This window comes from Juglans regia, chromosome 14 (genome assembly GCF_001411555.2).
Source record: "Juglans regia cultivar Chandler chromosome 14, Walnut 2.0, whole genome shotgun sequence".
In the NCBI taxonomy this organism is placed as follows: domain Eukaryota; kingdom Viridiplantae; phylum Streptophyta; class Magnoliopsida; order Fagales; family Juglandaceae; genus Juglans; species Juglans regia.
In genome coordinates, this window is record NC_049914.1 from 8,372,642 (window position 1) to 8,396,464 (window position 23,823).

General features: G+C 36.6%; 3 protein-coding genes across 7 annotated transcripts; all 3 read right to left on the reverse strand.

Moving 5' to 3' along the window:
* Positions 1-239: 239 nt before the first annotated feature.
* Positions 240-10,769, reverse strand: LOC108981273. Its single transcript, XM_035685566.1, has 5 exons — positions 10,608-10,769; positions 9,827-10,496; positions 1,802-2,535; positions 818-1,381; positions 240-344 (listed from the first exon to the last, which is right to left on the reverse strand). Exons 1-5 carry the CDS (start codon positions 10,767-10,769, stop codon positions 240-242), a joined length of 2,235 nt encoding a protein of 744 aa, XP_035541459.1.
* A 1,697-nt stretch (positions 10,770-12,466) lies between these two features.
* On the reverse strand, positions 12,467-15,316 carry LOC108982563 (protein PLASTID TRANSCRIPTIONALLY ACTIVE 16, chloroplastic). The gene is made up of 5 exons (XM_018953973.2): positions 14,803-15,316; positions 13,751-14,203; positions 13,545-13,613; positions 13,369-13,427; positions 12,467-13,259 (listed from the first exon to the last, which is right to left on the reverse strand). Exons 1-5 carry the CDS (start codon positions 15,220-15,222, stop codon positions 12,725-12,727), a joined length of 1,536 nt encoding a protein of 511 aa, XP_018809518.1. The 5' UTR covers positions 15,223-15,316; the 3' UTR covers positions 12,467-12,724.
* A 1,992-nt stretch (positions 15,317-17,308) lies between these two features.
* LOC108982561 (serine/arginine repetitive matrix protein 1) lies at positions 17,309-23,402 on the reverse strand. 5 transcript variants are annotated; one of them, XR_001994733.2, is made up of 16 exons: positions 23,243-23,401; positions 22,969-23,058; positions 22,673-22,795; positions 22,202-22,369; positions 22,023-22,109; positions 21,755-21,882; positions 21,105-21,152; positions 20,965-21,021; positions 20,048-20,785; positions 19,577-19,762; positions 19,355-19,489; positions 19,049-19,249; positions 18,089-18,952; positions 17,889-17,945; positions 17,679-17,751; positions 17,309-17,551 (listed from the first exon to the last, which is right to left on the reverse strand). XR_001994733.2 is itself a non-coding variant. In XM_018953972.2 (13 exons), exons 1-13 carry the CDS (start codon positions 23,261-23,263, stop codon positions 18,325-18,327), a joined length of 2,610 nt encoding a protein of 869 aa, XP_018809517.1. In that variant the 5' UTR covers positions 23,264-23,401; the 3' UTR covers positions 18,031-18,324. The 5 variants fall into 5 exon arrangements, 1 of the variants encoding a protein (XP_018809517.1); XR_001994735.2 differs by lacking the exon at positions 17,889-17,945 and having other exon boundaries at positions 19,640-19,762; positions 23,243-23,402; XR_001994734.2 differs by lacking the exon at positions 17,889-17,945 and having other exon boundaries at positions 20,048-20,779.
* Between the last annotated feature and the right edge of the window lie 421 nt (positions 23,403-23,823).

Below are 23,823 nucleotides of genomic sequence, written 5' to 3' on the forward strand. Positions count from 1 at the left end.
CTCGATCGTTAATTGATCAAAATTAGTTGCACCGTCAATTACCATGTTTAATTTTCCGTACTGTAACATCATGTACGCGGTTTGCGTGCATATATATTACATAGTAGTAGTCTTATGTATTAACCAGAGCCAGAGGCGGCATATTGGACAGATTATTAATGTAATTTGTAATCCAGAGAAATATTCAAAGTTTCAATTAATTCATCATGCATGGGTACGTATAATCTAATATTATTACATTATGCCACTATTTCATCCTTCATGCAAGCCCTAATCTGGACCTCGGAAAAGTTGTGTTTATCAGCTACATGTAGAATTTCGCAGCACTCTCTTCTATTACCAGCCTGAGAATCATGAAATAAATGTGTTTCAACTTATTAGTAGGATCAAAATATATATATATATATATATACGTACATATATATATCTATATATATTTCCAATGGGATACAGCAGATGGAATTAAGTATGATCCTTATATATAACAGCTGCTATAATATATTAATTCCCATTAAGAGTACGTAGTAGTAGTACTAGTACTGCAAAACCTCAGTGATCTAGCTAGCTAGCTAGTATAAGTTAGCCATATGAGTTGGATTTACATCCAATGAAAGAATAACGTTTTATATATATAAGTTTAAAGCCTACAAATCTCGTATATATAGTCATTTTTTAAATAAAAAAAAATGGAGCCATCATAAATGTGAGTTTTTGTACGCGAATCCTGCTTTTATTTTATTTTTATTTTTTTTAAGATCTGCACGACGAGACTTACCATTCTTAAACGTAACTGTACAATCATTAATTTATTACTTACCTCACCATGTTTTGTAGCCGGTGAGAAGACCTGAATTTTGGAAATGAAGTCAACATAGTGACTCCCATTACTTGATGATGAACAAGCCACTGATCTACGAGGTGATGATCTTCTAACATAACTGGTAACAATTTGGTCGATCCCCTTGGTAGTGGTCTTGTCTATGGCCTCGAAGAAGAAAACATGAGGAGCTAATTCACATGGATCGTTTGAGGGAAGAGGTCGAGTGTTAAACATGAAGGGAGGCTTAGCCGACTTCTTCCACGGAATAAATGTTTGTAGGGGTCTATGCAAAATGCTTGGTGGGTAAATTTTCTCGTAAATGTAAGCAGAATAGCCCCACGATATGGAGATAGACCAGTTGTTTTGCTTATGATAGCAGATTATATGCTGCAATAGTCGTGACTGATCCACTTTTGCAGCTTCCATCAGGTGGTTCAGTGATGCGTGGCGGTTCTGGATGAAAGGGAAAATAGGGTCGACTGCGTCTAGGTGATGAAGCGAAACGGATGGAGACTGCGGGAGAGCTGATAGCAGTCCGGAAATGTCACCGTGTAGATCAATCTGTAATGTAAAATATTAATGTTTAGGAGTCATGAATAATAAATTCCTGATGTGCCAGTACGTTAAATATTGTTTCTGTCTTGCTTATTTTTATTAGTAATTAGTTATTATTTTATAACTTTTCTCATTGTTTCATCGCTAGCTGTAATCTTTCACTTTCAAGTTGACCATGCATGGCAAAGAGATTCATGTACCGGCCATTGCAGAAACTGGTGCCAAATTGTTAATCATGAAATACATAAGGGTCACTATCATGCCATGAAATAATATATGTTTAATTTCTTAAAAAATAATCATCCATGTTGCTTAATTAAGAAGACGAAGACTAATGAAGGATGGATGTTTCGCTTGGTTAATTAGTAATTAAGTACTTCAAATTAATATGCAAATATATAAAAGTAGTCTGGAATGAGTTTATACCTGATGAAACCCCTTTTCCTGGGTCAGAGAGACACCCAAATCAGCAATACAGGACTGCACAATATGATCACTCCCATACAAAGCTGGATATCTCTTGATGCAGACATCTAAATTCTTCACCAGTGCCTGTGCCAAAGGATAACTCAAAGCATATCCAGCCCCACCAAATGCCATTCCAAAAGAATGATCAAAGTTCGATGCCACACAGTCTGAATTGGACCCTATATAAAAATACTTATTGTGGTCATATCTGGCCAAAACCTCAACAAGATTATCCACAAAAAAAACTGTGTCATCATCCGCCATGACATACCATCTAACCCCTTTGTTCAACTCTCTAAACAATTCCAAAACTACCCGTGCCATTCGGATTGCATGCGGATTTGGGTGTCTGTTGTATTCTTTGTATCTAGAGGTATCTCGCGAAACTCGAAAAGGAGGAGAAGATGGAGGCCATTGCTGTGACTCATGATCTGCAGGAGCTCTATCAAAAAAGACGAATCCCTGGGTTTTGTTAGGCTGCCACCATGCTTCTATGTAGGGTCTTTTATTTTTCCATGTATTCGCAGAACTCGCTATTCCAAACACAAGGTGGCTAATGTTACTCTGAGGATCTGCAGTTGAAGATGAAGTCCTTAATCTGTATCTGAAGTTTGCCAAGAGCACAGTGGAGCGGCAGCAGGGATGGTTAGAGAGGATAATGTAGAACAAGTATAAGACTATTCCTGAAATAGCTACAGATTTCCATAAATTTGCTACAAATTTACTGTATAAAAACCTTGAATTTTTTCGCGCGAATCGCGCTAGACTAGACTTTGAAGCAATCATGAGTAATGAATTAATGGTGAAAAACTAAAGAAAATACTTGAAAATAGGATTGCTAAAATGATGAATACTCGGAAAGAAAACTTTCGGTTCTGAGGGTGCATTGGTTTCTGATCTTCGATTGTTATGTTGATAATTACTATGATTTTTCAGTTGCCTTTTGAAATTTGGTTGTGCAGCTAATGATCACTCAGATTGCGTTTTACATGCAACATTGAAATTGCTTTAACGGCTATAAACATGGTGTATGTGGGCCATCTCGCATGCATCAAATACTGTTTATCGTCGTGAAGAACACGAGAAAACGTCCCACCTCTGCCCTGTTGATTGGGCCCCTTAATTGTCACTCGTGACACAAAGGCCGTTTGGATTATAGAGAGAGGTCATGCATGCATGAGTCATTCTATTCACATTCACTATGAGAATAAGCCATATGTAGGGGTGTAAATTCAAATCGAGAAATTGAAAAAGCAGTCTGGATCGGACCGGTTTTATCAGTTTTGAACCGGTTCGGTCCGAAACCGGTTTTTAAAATGTAAAAACCGGCCGGTTCAAGTCCGGTTCCGATTTTGGGATTTTTTAGACCGGACCGAACTGGACCGGACCAGTTGATTAAAAAAAATAAAAAATAATATTTTTATATATAAGTTTTATACAAAATATTTTAAATATATATTAAATATTAATATAAATAAGTTTTATATATAATGTATAGTTATAAATTTATACATTAAATGTTAATTTATAATTTCATATATATATACATATATATGAAATAATTTCATATTATAATTTATAAATTATTACATTAAATGTTAATACTAATATATAAGTTTATAAATAATACTATTGTCTAATATAGACTATAGACTATAGTTATACTTATAATTAATACTAAAAGTTTTTACTAAAAGATTATAACTAATACTAATAATTATAATTAATACTAAAAGTTTTTTTTTTTATAAACAAATTTTTAATAACAAATTGTGAAATTTACATTTTAAAAAAATCGAAAAACCGGACCGGACCGGATCGGAAGCCGGTAAAACCGGAAGTACCGGTTTAGGAGGGTAACCGGTGCGTAATCGGTTTTGGAAAATACAAAACTGGTACATACCGGTTCGGTCTTAGATTTTGTCCAAAACCGGACCGGACAGGACCGGTTACACCCCTAGCCATCTATATCATTGATGGGGGGATACGATTTAATTTACAAGATTTAAATTTGTAAATTTTTCTTACGTATCAAATCCTTCCACATTGGCAATATAAATGTGTGTTTTACATAGAGGTGGCAATATATGACACGACCTGTTAATCCAACACGAACACGATACAATAATAATGGATTTGGGTTTAGTTTTAACGAGTTCGGGTCAAAACAAGTTGACCCGTTAAAATACGATTGCTTAACGGGTTAATAACATGTCAACCTATTTTGACCCATTATGATCCGTTAAGAAAATTAAAATTACAATAATACCCTTATACATAAAAGTACAATTGTTGGGATTTTAATTTCAAAATTTTTATTGTTGCATTATAATTTTGGATTTGTAGTTAGTTTTATATTTTTTTATAGATATTATGATTTTAACATTTATATAAAATTATGCTAAATTTAATCAGGTCAAACAGGTTAATTTCGAGTCTGTTCAACTCATTTACATAAATGGGTCGGGCCGGGTTAACCTATTTCTTAGTATTTACTAACGGGTCAAAATGGTTTGACACGACACGATCCGTTATGATAATGGGTCATGGTAGAATTTGAGATTTTGACACGATAAGCTTAATGGGTCGTGTTCGGATTGACCATATAGTATAATATACATGCCTTGACAATACACGAACACTACCCATTAACACGATTTGACACCCATAGTTTTTACGCACAGACTTATTAATATATTAATTTTTCTAGGTGCATAACAAAATGGGGCTTGGTACCAACAATTACTTTTATAGCCTACCCTCCATTTAAATAATTGAAAGAGTTTAAGAATTTATCTTTGAAACAATAATATTTGTTTGCATATAATGTAAGAAAAATGATAAACACAATATTTTTCACAACATATTTCATAATCATGTTTTTAAATAAGGGGTATTACTGTAAAATACCATATAAAAGTAACACCACTTTATAAAACTACCCTCATTTTATATCATGTACTGTGAAAAGTGTTGTGAGTGTATCATTACTCTTTATTTTTTATCTTTTGCCTTTTGCTGTATGAGATTCAAGTCAACCAAGAAATGTAAGAAAACCTCTACTTCCGAATCCGAGAAGGTATCCAAGTTGCCCGAGAAAGCCCAAACTCAAGAAAGATAAATAATAGAAAAAACCATTTTCTTTTAGTATTACAACAAGGATGGCGGTTGGAGGAGTGGGTTTTGTATTTCCATTGGGTTCCTCTTACAACTATGGACTTGAATGTAATGGAATGTAAATGGATGTATGTATTGATTCGGGAAAGAGCAACTCGAAGAGATCTTTTCAAGGGGAGCACCTACACAACATAATAGAACAGTACATGGAAAATATTCCAGATGATTCCTTTCTTTCCCTACTGCGCATACATATACTATGATAAAGTAAGTACCAAAATATCCTTTGAGCCCATGGGCTACTTAGAAAGTAAACTAATAGAAAACTACTAGAGACACAAAGGGATCCTGCAAACTGCCATGGCATGACATGTTAATGCCACATCATCAAATAAAATAAATCAAATTTTTTCCACTGTCCCCAAACTCACCTCTTGCATTTGTTCCCAAAGCCAACCCCCCATCTGTGAATTGCACCAGATCCTGTTGATGTTGTCATTACCGAACATCCTCATCGCCAAGTACCTCTCTCTCTCTCTCTCTCTCTCTCTCTCTCTCTCTCTCTCTCTCTCTCTCTCTCTCTCTCTCTCTCTCTCTCTCTCTCTCTCCACTATTGATTTTAGGCCTTAATGTGGGAGTTTTTGGTCTACCCAAACTTGGGCGGCAACCTAAACAAGCCACGGAAACTCTCATCATCCAACCCATCCCTTAATGGGACATTCAGGGCATAATTATTCCCAGGCCCCACCCTGTATCCATAATGTGACCAATACCAAGAAAGAAATGGCTCCTCAACTCCAAATTAATGGAACAAAAACATCATGACACCGTCTATGCCATAAAATGGCTCCTCAACTCCATCTCCATAGTGGACACCAATATCGACATAAAGTACATGCTAATAACCAAGGACCAATTAAGGGTGATATTGGTTGCGTCGATGGAGCCACTGGTGGAGGATTAGTAGAAGCCAAAAAGGTCATCAAAGACAGGGGCAGTCCTCGCCAACGTTGAAGTGCTTAGTTTGGTGGGAGAAGGCTTTATCTGAGAGGGTATCGGGGAAGATGGAGGCGAGGAAGTTCACGTACTCCTAAAGTGACGAAGGCTGGTCGGTCGAAAAAGTTCAACGTATAGGGCTAAAATCCATAGTGGAGAGAGAGACGGGTGTATCCGAAGGTGACAATGTCGGGCGACATCGGTGCTGGTGGTAAAGACTAAAAAGGGAGAGGGGTGCACAAATGGGTGTGGGGAAGGGGTGGGGTTTGGAGAGGGGTGTTTGGGAACAAGCGGTGGGGTGAGGGGATTATTTTTTATTATTTGATAATGCCAGGTTAGTTTATGGATCCTTTTTGTGGGATTTTTTTGTGCCTGTAGAAACCCTCAAACTAATACCAGTTACAGTAAGGAAAATAAACACATATTAAAATAGCACAAAGATAGCTTGCCCACGATCCACTAGAAAGCATGTTGCTTCCAGCCCGAGCATGGCCTGCACATCTCTTCCCTAAAGCTCACTTTATTTAGAGCCCACCTAGACATCTGATCTAGGGTTACCACTCCAGCTGACCAACACCCATTTCACTTCTAATTCTTCATCTCTGTTATGGAATTGGAGATGGTAAATTCAAAATTAGTTAATGGAAAGCTGTCTGTTTTCCTTATTTTTGTGGGTGTTCAAAAGGCACCCTTGCTTCGTGCGTTTTTCTTTTATTGTTTGTTCATACTGCTCTATGACCGGGTTAGGTACTGATAATTGCAGGGAACATGAGCTTGACGACGAGGGTGTTTTTGAATCTCATAGCACAAAAGGCTTAAAGGAAAAAACAAACAAATAAACCACGTAGGTTGTGGGTAGTACTGAGCGATAATAAAAGAAATATAAGGGTATCATTATCTTTAATGTATATCATTTATATGCATGATAAAACAAACATTACCATTATAAATACAACTTCATATGATAATTAGTGCAAGTACTCATGGTAACAATATATATCATGAGTTACAAATTATGATTTTCTCTATTTTGTGGATTAAAGGACTATTTCATTTTCCTCCTTAAAGTGTATTGGATTGTAGCCTTTCTTTCTTTCTTTCTTTTTTATTACTAGCTCTTTGTAGATATTTTTAAAAGACTTATTTTTCTCGAGAACAATTTTTATTTTCCTACGGTACTTTCATGAATCTTGGTGACTAGTTTACTATATATTAGAGGTGAGCAAAAATCCAAAAATTTGACTCTAACTCCGACTATGACTTTACCCTCCGACTCCGACTCTGATATTATACATATTTTTATAAAAATATTTTTTTATAAATATTAATAATGTATATTTTATATAACTATAACTTATATAGTTAGTTAAATAGATTAAATTGACTAAAAATAATTTAGTATATGTAAACATCATACTATTACGTATACTACCATGTAACACTAATGTATAATAACATATAATACTAATATATAATAAAAAATGTATAATAACATTTAATACTAATGTATTATGTATAAACACAAATGCATAAATTTATAATAACATGTAATGCTAATGTATAACAACAAAAATATAATAACATGTACTAATAATGTATAATAATCAATGTATAATAACATGTAACTTTAATGTATAATAACATGTAATAATAATGTATAGTAATCAATCTATAATAACATGTAATACTAATGTATAAGCACAGAAGCACTAATGTATAATAAAATTTTGATACTAAGTCTAGTATATAACTAAAGTATAATAAGATGTAATGGTGATGTATAATAATCAATATATAATAACATGTGTACTAATGTATAATAGCACTAGTATAATAATATATAATACTAAGTCTAGTATATACTTAAATTAGAAAAAAGTTACAGACTAATATAGTAACTTGTAATTAAACACTATAGTATACATCTATAATAGGAATAAGTTATATTAGTATAAAATATTATAATGTGTTAATATAATCCTATAGTATAATAACACGTAACTAGACACTAGTTAAGTAGTAATTATACTAATAATTAAATTTAGTGATAAAAATATTATAAAAGTCATAAATAAAAAAATTTATGACTAAAACAAAGATTAAAATTGGTTTAGGGTTTGATAGGGTTTAGGAAAAAAAAAAGGCCCAGAATGGGTTTAGGAGCCCAATAGGGCCAATACACTGCAGCGGTGCAACCCAGCCCACCCAAAATGGCCAAAGACCCAAAACAAAGTCATAACAGTGTCGTTTGACTTTGTTTTGGACCTTTGGTCACAAAACGCCACGCTCAGCGCCGTTTTGGCCTATTCCCTTAGAAAGAAACTTATCACTTATCACTTCTCACTTCCCAATTCTCAATTCCCTCATCTCCCTTGGGACCTTCTAAGTTCTTCACGAAAATTCTCCCAATTTCCTTGTTAGAGAACCCTAGCCGTACGAACCTTAGCCTCAGCCCGTGGTCAGCATTGCCTCTCTGTACTTTCCTCTCCCGTCGCCACTCTCTCTCTCTTCTAGGCCAACGAAGCTGCAAGGTCTCCTTAGAATCTAGCACATGACCTCTCTCTATCTCTCTCTCAATACCACGGAATCAGAGTGAGTTGTTTTGAACTTATGCCTTATTTTTACTAATTTGATTTCGAAGTGCAAATATAAGATTTTCGATCTTCATGGTCTTTTGAAAAGTGGCTTGGCGTGCTCATGTGTTGTCTGTCATATTTGGTGTTGGTTTTTCTATGGTCCCAATAGAAAATTATTTATGCCTCAAACTTAATTTTCTCTACTGCTTATCTTAAAAGATTTAAAGATTTCGAATTCTAGGGTTTACCCATCACCTAATTTGGTTGTGAATCTGTGTAATTTTGAGTAATTCTGGATAGATGCCTTTCATAGTTTCATATGTATAATTTTGTGTAAGAATTTTTAATGAGTAATCTGGTTGCTCCAATTTTATGCCATGACTTTGTTTGTGAGTCTGAAATGTGGTAATTATAAATTTATAACATCCCCAATTTTAGTTAATATTTATGTGTTGTGTTTTTTGGACTGTTTTGTGAGGTGCATAGTCACGTAAACATGGGTAAACTCGACAACCAAAAGGGTGAAAATTCTCATAATTAGGCGACTTACCAGATAAAACTTCAAACGGTGAAAGACCACAAAGAACAGGCATAGGCAACCGGTTGATAATGTAGGTCGCTGTGCTGAAAGCGTCAACCCAATGCCGAGTAGGAACATGGGAATGAAAAAGGAGAGCAAGACCAGTTTCCGTCACATGACGATGTTTGCGTTCAGCTCTACCATTTTGGGAAGGAGTGTACGGGCAAGACATTTGATGGTGAATGCCAAATTGTCGAAGATGAGATTGAAATCGATTGCTTGTAAATTCGGCGCCACCATCACTTTGAAAAATTTTTATTTTGGTGGAGTGTTGATTTTCAACCAATTTTTGAAATTGGAGAAAAATATCAAAGAAATCGGATTTTAATTTCATGGGATAAAGCCAAGTAAAACGAGAGTGGTCATCGATAAATAACACATAATAGATGAATCCCAAATTATATTTGACTGGAGCGGGACCCCAAATATCACAATGGATGAGGCCTAGAACAATAGGAGAGCGAGTAACATTTGGAGAAAAGGGCAAGCGATGGCTCTTAGCGAGTTGACAAGTAGAGCAAAGAGATGGATTTGGCAACAAAGAGGTGAGAAATAAATGTCCTTTTTTATTCAATAGGGATAAAACAGAAGGATTTACATGACCAAGGCGAGCATGCCATAATTCAAAGGAAGCATGTAAATTTTTATTTCGAAAGACAGAAACAAATGCAGAGTTGCCACGTTCTAGCACATAAAGACCACCTTCTCGTTTACCGGTTGCCACCGCCGTTCCTGTTAGTCGATTTTGCACAACAAAATTATCACGAGAGAATGTGACAGAAAGGGGAAAATCAGAGGTTAGTTTGCTGATGGATAACAAATTTTTGGTAAGACGAGGAACAACGAGAACATCCAAAAGTTTAAGATTGGAAAGAGAGGTGAGCGTACCAGTGTGAGTTATAGGAAGAGAAGCACCATTTCCTACTATTACACAGTCCTTACCATGATAAGGCTCAACCTTGTCCAACTGAGAAGGGTCAGATGTCATATGAGCAGATGTGCCGGTATCAGTGAACCAATCAGATGCAGAGCCATGTGAAAGAGAACAGGATGTGGTAAAAGCTTCAGCAAGTTGTGTCGTAGGGTCGGTGCGTTCATAACGATTGCGGCAGCGGTCAACAGTGTGCCCTTCCGTTTTACAGATTTGACATCGAGGGATATAAGAACCCCGTTTGCCACGTCCATGATTATGGCCTCCATTATAGCCGCCGCGAGAACGACGGGACTTGGAATTACTACCACCCCGAGAGGGATTAAAGGACCCTTTAGTGGTAGTAAAGGCAGCAGAAGAAACAGGGGAGGAACCAAGTGACTTCTGGAAAATCTCAAAGCTTTCAGCTTTGGGAACCAAATCTTTGAAAGCTGGTAATGGAGTGAGAGACATCTGGGCAGTAGAAAAATTAGCAAATTCAGTGCCCAATCCTCTGAGATACCAGTGAACCTTGTCGGTGTCATCAACCTAGCGGCCCATGGCAGTGAGTTGATCACATAACGCCTTAAATGAACGAGAATATTCAGTGACATTTCGGGTGCCACGTTTGATGAGCTGCAAGTCATCTTTGATACGGAGCTCACGAGTTTTCGAGATGTGGCTGAAGGAATTTTCCAACGCAACCCAGACATCTCGAGCGGTAGTAAGTCCAAGAACTTCGGCCATGGCTTCTTCAGTCAAAGAAGAGAAGATGAGACTGAGAAGGCGTTGATCTTGGAGTTTCCATTCTGTATATTTAGGATTCAGTTGAGAGGAAGAAGAATCAGAGGGAATAGTGATTGGTGGTGCTGCGACGGAACCATCGAATGGCTAATAAGGTTCTGACATTGAAGGAGAGGGAGGAGTTGATTTCGCCAGAGAAGATAATTTGTGGAGGAAAGCTTAATGGTAACCATGTGGATCATGGTGTTGAAGGAGAAGGAATAATCGGCCATGAGAGGATCGAGGAGGTTAATCCAGAAAAAAATCTGATACCATAATAATATTTGTAAAAATCACCACGTCTTCTCTGGGTGATGGTTTCCATTTATATAGACATGTGAAGCAGAGTATGATTTGAAATACAATGAGATAAAACCGGAAAGGATAAATTACAAATACAAACTGCATCTTCTAAACCTTATCTCCTATAATCAAGGAGGATAAGATAAATGAGGATTCCGTAAATCAATAACTGATTTACTGGAATCCTCTACACTTATCATGCAAGATTAATGCATGCATTATTCATGGTAATAAGCTAGCAGGTTATATATTTATATGGATGGTGGTTTTGATTTCTTGAGCATCCAAAATGGTACTCATGTTTATAATTTTCTTGTACTGATATATCATGTTAGTCCAAAAATATTTTCCTTACTACTAATTTTGTCATATTTGTTTCAAGCACAACTTGGAAGTTGGAATGACACTTGGAATGGAGCAGTTAGCAGATCCTGTAACAATGGGACTTGTAGTGGAGCAGTCAGCAAATCTTGTTACAATGGGACATTTTTTTTATTTTTTTCTAATTTTTTAAAGCATATTAGTTTGTTACTTGTTTTTATTTAGTTGTATTTTTTGTTATGTTTTTAGTAAAATTGAAGTAAAAGTGAATTATTTAGTTTAGATTGTAATTTTTGGAAAAAATTGAAATTTAAAAGTCCACAAATTTTTTTTTTTTTTTTTAAAAGTGAGCCAAATATGAAGTTAAAAAAAGTAGAAAAAAAATGCTCAAAAACCAACTCTGCTCTGACAAGTCAGAGTCGGAGCAAAGGATGTACATCTTGGAGTCGGAGTCGGAGGTCGGATTCAACCTCTAACAAAGTCGGAGTCATAGTCGGAGGTAGGGCATACTGACTCTGACTTGGTCGGTGCTCAGCCCTACTATATATAGAGCCTAAAATATGTTTTATCTTCAATAATTTTTCTGAGGATTTTAGAATTTGTTTTTATTAATAATTCATATAATAGATGAATTTCTAATTGACTCCTTGATGGTTTACATGATTAAAAGAATTTTTTTGTAAAATTTAATAAAAAATCATTTAGGTGATTTGCAAGACCTAGAGAAACATCAAGTTTCATTTTGATAGTTGGGAGTAGAGGATTGAAATACAACAGAAATAATGACACTTTTTTTTCTTTTGTTTACAATTTGTTACAATAAGTGGATACGGATATAATTTTAAGATATTATCTTATAATCCTAAGTCTTAATATAATTTCAACTTTATGCTTTGACCCCTCCTGATAAGAAATCTAGCCAGCGCTTAAAATGCTATAATATTCCTGAGTTAGCCTCATAAAATGCCTTAACAACCTTGTTTTGTAAGTTGTAAAATGAAGCTGGGCATATCAAATAGTTTCCAAGCAATAGGACAAAAGAGAAACCCAATAAATCTGCATTTCATTGCAATACACATACAAACAGGGGAGGGAAGATATATAGAACTGAGGGGAAAATGCAACACTAAACAAGATTAGAGAAATTCATTGTCAGCCTTAAATTCAGTACGAGTTTCTTGCTGAAACTCATAAAATTACCACCTTTCAACAACAATATATAAAAATTACAAATATTACACCAACCTAAACCAAAACAGCCTCAAGGAAGACAGGATCGATCACAAAGTCACATCTTAGTCCTCATCAACATATATAGTTTCTTGTGAAAACAGGCCGCCAAGCACCCTCCTGACTTCTTTCTTCTCTTCAGGCTGTTTGCCTTTTGGCTTAGGTTTCTCCTTTGGTGTCAAATCAGGAAGCTTGAATCTAGGCTGTTTAACAACAGCTTTCATGGCTGGCAAAGACCGAGCCTTGGCCTGTCCCCTAACAGTTGCAATCTGCACTTTCGGTTTCTCTTCAGGATTTTGAGCTGCGTTTGTGAGCTGGGAACTAAACTTTTCCCAAGACAGCCCTGCCCCGAAGTCTTTTGCTTTGCTCAGAAGGGTTTCTACTGAAGCTCCAGCAGCTTCTGCCTTCCCTAGAGCTTCTTGGGCAAGAGTTGCAGCCCGAGCTTCTTGCTCAGATAGCTTTTTCACCTCTTCTTCGAGTTTCTTTGTTGCTTCAACTGCTTCTCGAGCTTTCTCAGCTGCTACCATTGCCTCTTCCTCTGCTTTGGCCTTTGCAAGCGATTCGGCATATGCTTTTCTTCTTCCATCCTCAGGAATGGCACTAAATGCAATGCATTCAGCACCCCAAAACAAAACTCGTATTGTTTACAGTACTATTTTTTAGACGTATTTGGAACTATTTTCCAGCCAAAAATTGTTTTAAAATTTACCTGAAAAGCTCGTCTACACGCTTTGAGGGGGCTGATGGATTTGCAAAAACTTCCACAACCTATATATCCAAATGATCATAATCTTAAATCAACATATCAATCAACAAAAATCTTCCCAATTTATTTACCAAACTTAACATGCCAAAAAAAAAACACCAGCTTGATCGAAAATGTACCTTATTTTCAGCTACTGCTGTGTTTGAGAAAACGCCGGCCACAACAGATGCTATCTTCGACTTGGCTACCTAATTTAGATTTTCGGACATAGACGACAAAAGGAAGATATATTAATGCATAGAACCATATCAATAATTTTACTGCTCATGAAAAGTTGGATGAAATTTACGATAAAACACAGATATTATCGCATACATTACATTACTTTGTAGTCGTTTGCACCAGCGCTTCGCTCGGATGCCACCACAACGTTGTAGGAACTCTCGGGCAAAAAGTCTTCCGTCAGACTCGTCTTTATGAACGTAAAGCTGACGTCCGTCTCGATGACTTTTTGCAAAAACTCGGGCACGCTCAACGGCTGTGATCGCGAGAAGAGGTTGTTAAAGAAAGTGGAGATGCCATCCAGTACGTTGTATGTTGATGCACCCCCGGAGTTCTCGTCGTAGATAATAGCCACGTGGCTAACTCCAGCGAGCTGGGCGGCCTGGATTACTTGTAAGGCGTCCAATGTGGAGACTTCGGATGTGGGACCATTCTCGGCGGAACCTATCGTGACGACGACCTTGCTAGCGTTTCCAATGGCCTTGGCTATCGATTCAGCATCTTGGAAGGTGGATTGGACGGCATTAAGGCGTTTCAAGTCTTCGTTTGATATGATCTATCAATTCATGGAATTGTTGAAGTTCAAATGTATCATTTCAAGTTTTATATGTAAGTTATTCTATTCGCACGACAATGCCTCACTCATACGCATATCATTGATATGATACGATGATTAAAATTTATATTTTCTTTATAAATTAAATCCTACCTAGATTAAATGTGTCGCCTAAGAATAAAAAATCAGCTTATGAATAAAATTCCTTTTTACATAATTAACTTACATTTAGATTAAATCAGTAAAAGAGAAATTATATTTATAATTATCGAATATGCAAACACCACATAATTCTTTTAAAAATATAAATAAATATGAAATTCTCATACAAAATTAATTTTTTATTGATAACCTCACGAATATGCACAATGTAACATTACTTATTAAAAATAATATTTTTTTAATCATCTCACGTCATCTCATAATATTAGATTAGATGATAGATTGACAAATCAAATATAATATATAATTTCCTCTGATGCTAAAAATATTACTAAAAAAATCCTACTTCCTCTACTTCTACTTCTGACTATGATGCTGCTTAAACAGTGCTATTTATTATCCCAATATAGCAAAGTTATGCTAAAGAAATTAAATACCTTGTATTTGGCAGCAAGACTAGCCAACTCTTGGGCAGAACCGAGCTCCGGCACACCAGCCCTGACATTAAAACCTTCGCGCAGCAAAGTCTGCGCAATGCGAATGCCAGCCTGCCCAGTAGCGCCAGCGACAAACACCGTGCCGGGATCCTTACGTCTTAGGTAACCAAATGACAAGGCCGAAGAAGGGTTACTCACAGCTGGGACCAAAGCCTTGACGTCCGGCACCTTCCCGAAGTTGAAAGAAAAAGGGTTGCTATTACCGGAACCATCCGGTTGAGTCTCTGCGGAGGACGCGGAGTCGTTACTCTTCCCAAAACGAAGTGAAGGGAAAGGACCAGACTGCTTGGAAAAAACTGTGAGCCTCGAGCGCGGCGTCGGGGTTAGAAGAAACGAATTGGCCGTGAGGGTTGGAGCCATCGATAAGAGAAAGAGAAGCCGAGGAAGCCCACCCTCTCCTCCAATTCAAGGGTCCAAATTCTATGTATTTTGTCGAAGCACAGAGTCATGCCTATGGCTATGCCAATCAAATTAAATTTGTTTGGTTGTGAAATTATCTGGATTGGGGAGGTAAGGGAGGCATAGCAAATGGGATTAAGCCACGTAGTGAGGGTTTATCTACTCAGCCAAGCCTGACACCAAACGTTCTGATCCCCACACAGAGACAGCAGAAAACGATATGGCCACAAGGATTAAGTACATGGAGGCAGAAAACTGTAAAAGCACTAAGAGTTTGTAGGAGTTTATCCACCACGTTACCACAGAATTCAATACGCATGGCCCACGAAATTCACGAATGGATGAAGGGACTAATCAACGGCTCACAACATATGGACCAATTCTTTTTTTTTTTTTTATCAGATTCCGAACAATTTGCCATGGGACCAATATTTTAAATTCTAAATGGGGGTAATATCTTGTTGTCAGTGCATTCCAATATACCGTTTTAAGATTATCTCTCTCTCTCTCTCTCTCTCTATATATATATTTTGTGTGTATGTATGTATAGGAAAATTCTTCTGGTAAGCGAATTCGCTCATCAACTCGCATATTAATATTGACATATAAGATATCTGTATAAATATATATATAATTTATACATTCAAATGTATAAATTGAGATTTATAAAATATATAGAAGAACTGAGATTTATAAAATGTATATACATTCAAAACATTAAAAAAAATCAAAGATATTATTGTTAAAAGATAATACTAAAAAAATCATAAACTTGAGTTGAAATAAAAAAAATAAACAAATAAAAAGTAAAGATCCGAGAAATTATTAAAAATAATGAGATACAAAAAAATTAAATTATATAAATCTCTTTTAGATTTTAAATCTATATGAATGATATTTAGATTTAAAATTTACAAAAATATCATCTAAATTCAAGAAATTTACAAAATTTTCATTAAAACAATCGGAAACGGAAAGTAATCCGAAATTGACCGAGAGAGGCAAGAATTTGGAGGAAAACAAATGTATAATATACCAGATACACTGAAACGAAAAATTCCAGCCGTTGCAAACTATGCAAGTGGGGAAAAATCATGACTATTTTTTTCAATTAATAGATCACAGAAAGCGAATGCACAAAAAACGCATACACGAGAACTATAAATTACCGTTCAGTCCATAAAAGTTCATAAAAGGCTAATCAGCCTGATCTCCCACGGGGAATATAAAATTAGAAAAATATTTACATCAGCTTACTATTTATCACACACTCAACACACTTAGTATATTGAGATTTGAAAAAAAAAAAAAAAAAAATTGAATGCATGGTGTGTGAAGTGTATAGGCTGATGCATATAATTATCCTATAAAATTTCTGGGTCCCATTTTTGAGCTGAAACGGCATATAACTTAAAAAGCTAAAAGAAAACAGTAAGGGCGTTTGGATACTGAAAATATTCCATCTCATTTCATCTTATCATTATAATTTTTTTAAATTTTTATACAATATATAATAAACAATTCAACTTTTTTAAATTTCAAAATAATAATAAGATTAAAAAATAATATTCTAACAATATTTTATTTAACTTTTAATTTTCATCTAAAATCATCTAATCTCATCTCACTATCGTATTCTAGTCTCTTATAAAAGGATTTTAGTCTAACAACATGAATGCCTATTTTGAATAGTAATAAAATAGTTGAGTTACAATTTTTATTAAATTTTAAGAAATGAGAGAAAAAATTAAATAAAAATATTATAAAGTTTAAATATTATTAAAATATAATTTTTATTTTAAAATTTGAAAAAATTAGAATTAATTTTTATGTTTTATATGGAAGTTTGAAAAATTAGTAATGATTAAATGAAAATGTATGAAAGAGAACTTGAAAAGTGTGTATATTTAAATAGTGTTTGGACGTCGAAATAAGATGATACGAAATGAAATGAGACAAGTGATTATCCAAACCTTGAAACTACGGGGGAGAAAGAAACCACTGATATCACTGTGTGCGTGTGCCAAACAGCATGTCCACGCCATGATTAAAAAAAATACTATGTGATATTTCTTAACTGGATTAAAATGAATCATCTGCACAAACCATGGAAGCAAAAGCAACTGCTCATACAAATAGTATTACCTATTCTCACACAAATAATCATATATGCATATATGATGCCATCTCTGCAGACTTTATAGCAAATATCAACATCACGACAGGATGAGTCCAAGAGCAATGGCACCATGAAGTATTTTCACAAAACAAAGTCCGAGCAACTCTCAAGCTGCCAACCATAAAGGTTAAAACAAAGTACAATGAGAAGGGATCTACCATACGCATGCAAAGAGAATTCCCCTACAAGATAGAGTTGTTCTTCTTAAAGAGCCCATAAAAGAATGAAAACACTTCACCTGAATTGATGTTCAGAATGTGGATCTGCATATTGTCTGCTCAACCAAATCATCTAGTTGACATTATTTTCATCTACCAATTGACCAGAAACCCAATTTAGTATCAACTTCAAATTATCGAAAACTACATGACCTTCAGGCTAACTTTGGTCTTACAATCGCACAAAAAATAAAATAATAAACAAATAAAGAAAAAGAAAGATTCCCTACCAACATAGTTAGATTCCCCTGCAACGTTACTTTGAACCACAATTGACACCACTGAATCTTATGGAATGAAAAATTTTGAAATCCAAATCAAAATACACATAAAACTAGCATCCATCACAGCAGAAAGATGCTTTGTATCCGATGACTAAAATATCCTACATAACATTTCAAGTCCCCAACCAAGGGAAGACAATTATTACCAGAAAATCAAGCAGCAAGTTCTGCATAAAGTTGCACTCAAGAGAATAGCTCAGGAAATCCTCATTTATCCATTTCCGCTGCCAGCAGTAAACATAAAATACATCAAACAGTAACCAATACCATTTTGAGCATAAATTTCCTAGCAAGCTTAGAAACATAACGTTCAACAGAAACTAAGACAAAAAAAAAGGCATAAGAACAAGAACAGCTTAAGGTTCCAATGGCAGCAAAAATTTTAGTGACTGATGCCCTTCTTCGCTTTAAGTGATTCGAGAGCCTTCTTTCGTAACTCAATCTCAAGCCTCTTCTGCTCAGACTGCATCTCTTCATCATCGCTTGGATTAGACTCCATCCTCGCAGTATGTTCAACCTCAGAACCGTAATCATCATCCTGACTCTTCACTTTCAGCTTCCCTGCACGCCGCTCTTCCCTTCTCCGACGCCGTTCCTCACGCCGTTTACGTTTTTCCTCCTTCCGCAGTTTCTTTTCATCCTTCCTCCTCCTCCTCTTTGCCTCCTTCCTATCCTCCAATTCAGAATCGTAACTGTCATCATCATCTGAATCAACCTCCTTCCTCTCTGATCTTTTATGCTTTCTCCTTTTCTTATATTCACTTTTGTGCTTATCACTTCTCTCAGAACTGGAATCATATGGAGCAGTCTGATTATTATGATCAACTTTTCCAATTAAATATTGAACATCATCTGCATCACGTTGATTGCTATTAACATTGTTTGGACGAGACCGATTCTTCACGTCAGTACTTTGTCCTGGGTATGATGGACGTTTTCCATCACCTACTGAAGAGTCTTTATACAATGTTGAAGATTCGGGAGGAACCACCCTCCCAGAAGATTTATCACTGTCAGAAAAGTTTCATAATTTCAGACGCATGGGTTAGTGCATAAGAATAGGTGTCAGGTTAGCACAATAATATACGTTATAGAGACAAGTATACCTTCTTATTTCCTCTCCTTTCCTTCGCAATTCCATGGTATCAGGAGCAGCCTGGGATTCAGTAACCTGATGATCTGCTAATCCTTTAGGAGCAAGTCCATCCTTGTAACGTACCTTGATAGGTGAATCTTTCTGTTTGTCGACAGCAGATGAATGCATGGACCTTTTCTGTGACGACTTTGATGTATGATCCACATCCTCCCTACAAAACCAGCATCACTCAAGATACTTAACAAACTCAAAGCATTCCATTGTGGTGAGACAATGCTAATGGACAATCAGAAAAAGGTTCAAGTTCCAATTTAACCTCACAAAGTTAGGTTCTTCCCTTTCTTCGCTTGTTTCTAGACTGTCATAATGAGGATTTTGTGCAGAACTGATGCCATCACGGCTCACTTGCTTCCCTGTTTGCCTAACAGGACTCTGACGTGGACTAAATGACCTATGCAAGCAACCAAAGTGGCCTAAGTATACAAATCGAACAGAATAGTCAAAATAATAATGCAATAACTGAAGTAATGAAAAATACTTCCTATCTTCACTATGAACCCTGTTTCTAGCCAGTGGTGGGGATTCTGAAACAGATAAAGACCTCTCTGGTGAAGACTTTGAAACTGACACTTTATTGCAGATATCGCCTCGAACTCTCGGATCCCTCTGCGGAGACCTCAAAGAACTAGATCGCCTTGCCAGGGGCGGCAGTTTTTCATGTGTCCTGTAACACAGATTTACACAAAATACTTGAAGCTTTCATACATTGACCACAATATCAATAAGAAAGTAAGGCAAACACAAAAGCCGGAACCCATTTCAAATCCAACGGGAGCTGCTATAAGGGGTTTAAGCTTTGAAATATCTTCTACTTCCACAACAAAATCATAAATACGCTTCTTACACCTAGCCATGCAGTCTCACCAACTTGAAAACCAAAGTATACAGAATAAGGGAACCTAACCAAACGGAATATCTCATAGGAAACAAACAATCATGTCCAAAATACCTGATTCTCTCTCTGGGGGATCGCATTGGGCTCCTATGTTGCGTTGGAGATTTTCTCCTGATTGGTGATGGAGATGTACGCTGTATAGGAGATGAAGAACTTGATCTGTAGGGTGAAGGAGACCTACGCAAGGACGGGGTCGATGATCTCCTACGGCTAGGTATAGGTGACCTACGCCGCACAAGTGGAGAGATGCGTCGGGGAGGAGACCTTCGATATTGTGGTTGTACAAGAGAACCTCTTCGAAAGGGAGATGGTGATCTGTGTCGAATAGGTGAGGGTGATCTACGTCGAATAGGTGAGGGTGACCTACGTCGAATAGGTGATGGCGACCTCCGTCGTCGCACAGGTGAAGGTGATCTTCGACGCCTAATAGGAGAAGGTGATCTTCGACGCCTAACAGGAGAAGGTGATCTTCGACGCCTAATAGGAGAAGGAGACCTACGGCGTCGAACTGGAGAAGGAGACCTACGGCGTCGAAATGGAGAAGGTGACCTGCGGCGAAAAGGAGAGCGCAACCGACGCCTCACTGGAGAGGGTGATCTACGATGTGAGCGTGATCTAGATCTTCGCCTTGAATAAGATGATCTCCGTCTTGAAGGAGAGCGGGAATGCAAAGGTGAATGCCTTCGATGAGGTGTCATAGATCTGAGTGGGGAACGGTACACCCTGCCCACAGAAATAGATCGCCCTCGAGCTTTAGGTGATCTAGATGAACTCCTTGACTTGTGTCTGTCACTGAAAATAAGTCAGAAAATGCATTTGAAGGATGAAAAAGAAAAACTAACACTATGATCGTTAAAAATAATCAAGGAATACATCAAATGCCCACTAGAGACAGAATGACCAAAAGAAGTCTTCTAGCCATAATAAACCAATAATGAGTATGATTACTGCTAGAAAATATAGAATCATACTCCGAATGGCTTTTGGCATTAGAAAAGGATCTGCTAATTGATCGAGATGGAGAGCCTCTGCACAAGAAACAATAATGTCAATGATTTTCCGTCAAGCAACATAAAGCAAGGAATGAAAGCAAAAGAGTGACAACAAATACCGAGGGGATGAAGGGGAACGTTTGGCTGGATGTGGTGATTCGGAAACCCTACAGAGATTCACAGATTAGTAGTATTCCACATCTTCATCAAATATAAAAATTCTGAAGTTACTTTCTCGAATGGATTACAAAATGAGAAACTCTAACACGCACAGGTAACTTTTTGCCGTACACTAAAGGGGAATTGACCCTAACACGCACAAATGGAAACTTTTTGCCATACCCAAAAGGGAAATTGACCCCTCCCCTCTTTCATAAAAGAAAAACCAAAGAAAATAAAAAACAAAAGCACCACCTGAAGATGGCTCAGTATGCATGCAAGCAAAGAAAGCAACATGTTAAAGAAAAATTATAGAGCCATCTGCAAAACTATAGGTGGAATGGGAAGAGGGAAATTAAAGAAATATAGAGGGGGAAACAAACAGTATTTTTTGCAGACATATAACGGATATGTGGTAAATGCATGCGCAGAAGACTCAACGTACTACGAATGCAGAATGTTGATATATATGATGGTTGTAACATTAAAAAGGGATGATGAAAATTACTGACAGGAAAGGAACAACAAAAAATTTGTAAAAAATGCTTCCCTGTCCTTTGCCTATACCAGATGGAAAAGCTGGTAGTAAAAATGTTTTCCTATCCTTTACCTGTGCCTTCCTCTCACGCCATTATTCCTCCTGTCAGCTTCTTCCTCATCCTTAGAAAGGTTACTCAAAGCCCTGGGCTTGTTTGGCTCCAAAGCAGGGTTAATTCCACTCGTTTCAGCTATGTCGTCCTACAGTAGTTTGAGGTAAAGGACATGAACCCAAATAATTGCAGAAGCTAGCTGAATGCCATGAAAAACACAAACGAAAGTTAAAACCAAACACCCAGATCTAACGAATGCAACTCCAGCATGAAAAATAAAAGTCTAACCATTTTCTTCAATCTCTCTTGCTCAAGTTCTCTACTTTCCTTAGCTTTATTCTTCTCAATCTCATTTGCTATCCTATCTGCCTCAGCCTGAAACCACCCATGATAGAGTACAACTTTGTCATGAAAGAGACACTGCATGGTCAAACAAGAAGCATTCATGACTGTGAAAAAATTAATACCTTCTTCTTCTTATTTTCTTCTTCTTTGGCATCCAAAAACTGCTGAGGAACACCGCTTACATTCTTCTGCGCACTAAGGAGGAGCGTCCAAAGCTCTTTCATAAACTTCACAGTATTCTTCTCCATGAATCCTGTGAGTGATATTTGAACCTCCTTTCCATTCACTTCCTGCATCAGGATAAACAACATTGAAACACTATTCTTAACACATACTAACATGAAAGCCGAAGCCCTGGTGTATCAACTAACTCTTGGGGCAGTTGGTAACCAAGTGTTACTGCTTCTATTTATCTCAACGTTAGAACCCTATCTCGTGTACCACTTACTAGTAGTTATGATATAAAAACAGCCTGAATATCGCATACAAAATAAAACTAAATAGAAATAACTCGTTTATTAAGATAAATGAAGTTGCTAACAATATATATATACATACATATATATATATATATATTAGATTATCATGACTACCTTTTTCTCCAGAAGACCATAAATAAAGTTAATAAGAACTTCATCTTCGAACCCGAGAAGTTCTGTCACCCGATTAGCAATCCACGGTTTGATAACATCCATCTTCACCTTCGTCATGTCCACCTAATACACAAAGCACATCACCTATGCGCAATTAACATAACCAGAAAAAAAAAAATTGAAACAACCAGACTTGGAAGCAAAATTCAGACAAATATAGAATATGTAGTTCTTGTTCCCGCAAAACGCAAAAGGAAAAGAAAAATAGACATCCATTCAAGGCAAAGAAAACAAACCAGATGCTCTAATTCAGGAGAGAACTTCTGCGATTTCAACAGCTTCGCTTGTTTGTTCGAAAACCGAGTGTCTTGATCGGCCGAAGTACCCTAAACAAAGACACAACTAGGGTTTCGGTTTGCATGTAGATACATAAAGAAAATTATATAAACCAAAGAGTTACCCAAGAAACAGTGGTTAAAGCATTCAATTGCGAAGATCTGAGTAATATTAACGCAATTAGGTTCGGATCTAAGAAGGGGGGGAAATAAGTTAACGTGTATACAAACTTACCCGGAAGAAGCCGCCCGACATTTTCTAGGGTTTGTGAGGAAGTGCTTGGCCGAGATGGTATAGGAATCTAGGCGATGTGACTAAAAAGGGAGTGGGTGACTTTGGAGTTTAGGCCATGGAATGGGAGGGCGAGGGAACTCTGTTCGATGCTTACAATTGAAGAGTAAAGAGAGACGGTCGAGTGCCCTAGTAATGTGCTGCAATTACGTTCATACCCATCGACAACGACATTTTTGCCCTTGTTCGCCTGTTATTTTTTCTTTTTTTCTTTTTTTTGTTCTTACCTTTTATTCTTTCTTACAAGAAGATCGACTGATAATAATCGTGTTACCTACCTACAGCCTACCAGGTAATTGAAGATTATTTTGCAGTATATACAATCAAAATAATTAAAGATAAATGAATAATAGGTCTAATAAAATAAATCTTATTCCATGATCATTGGCCAAAGCCACCATTAAAGTAATGTCTCTGCAATCCAATTAATGGATTGGTAGGATCTCAGCATTAGGAAAATAAGCACTTACATAAAACTGTTTTGGAGTTGTTGAAGAATTCTCTACACATTTACATAAAAACTG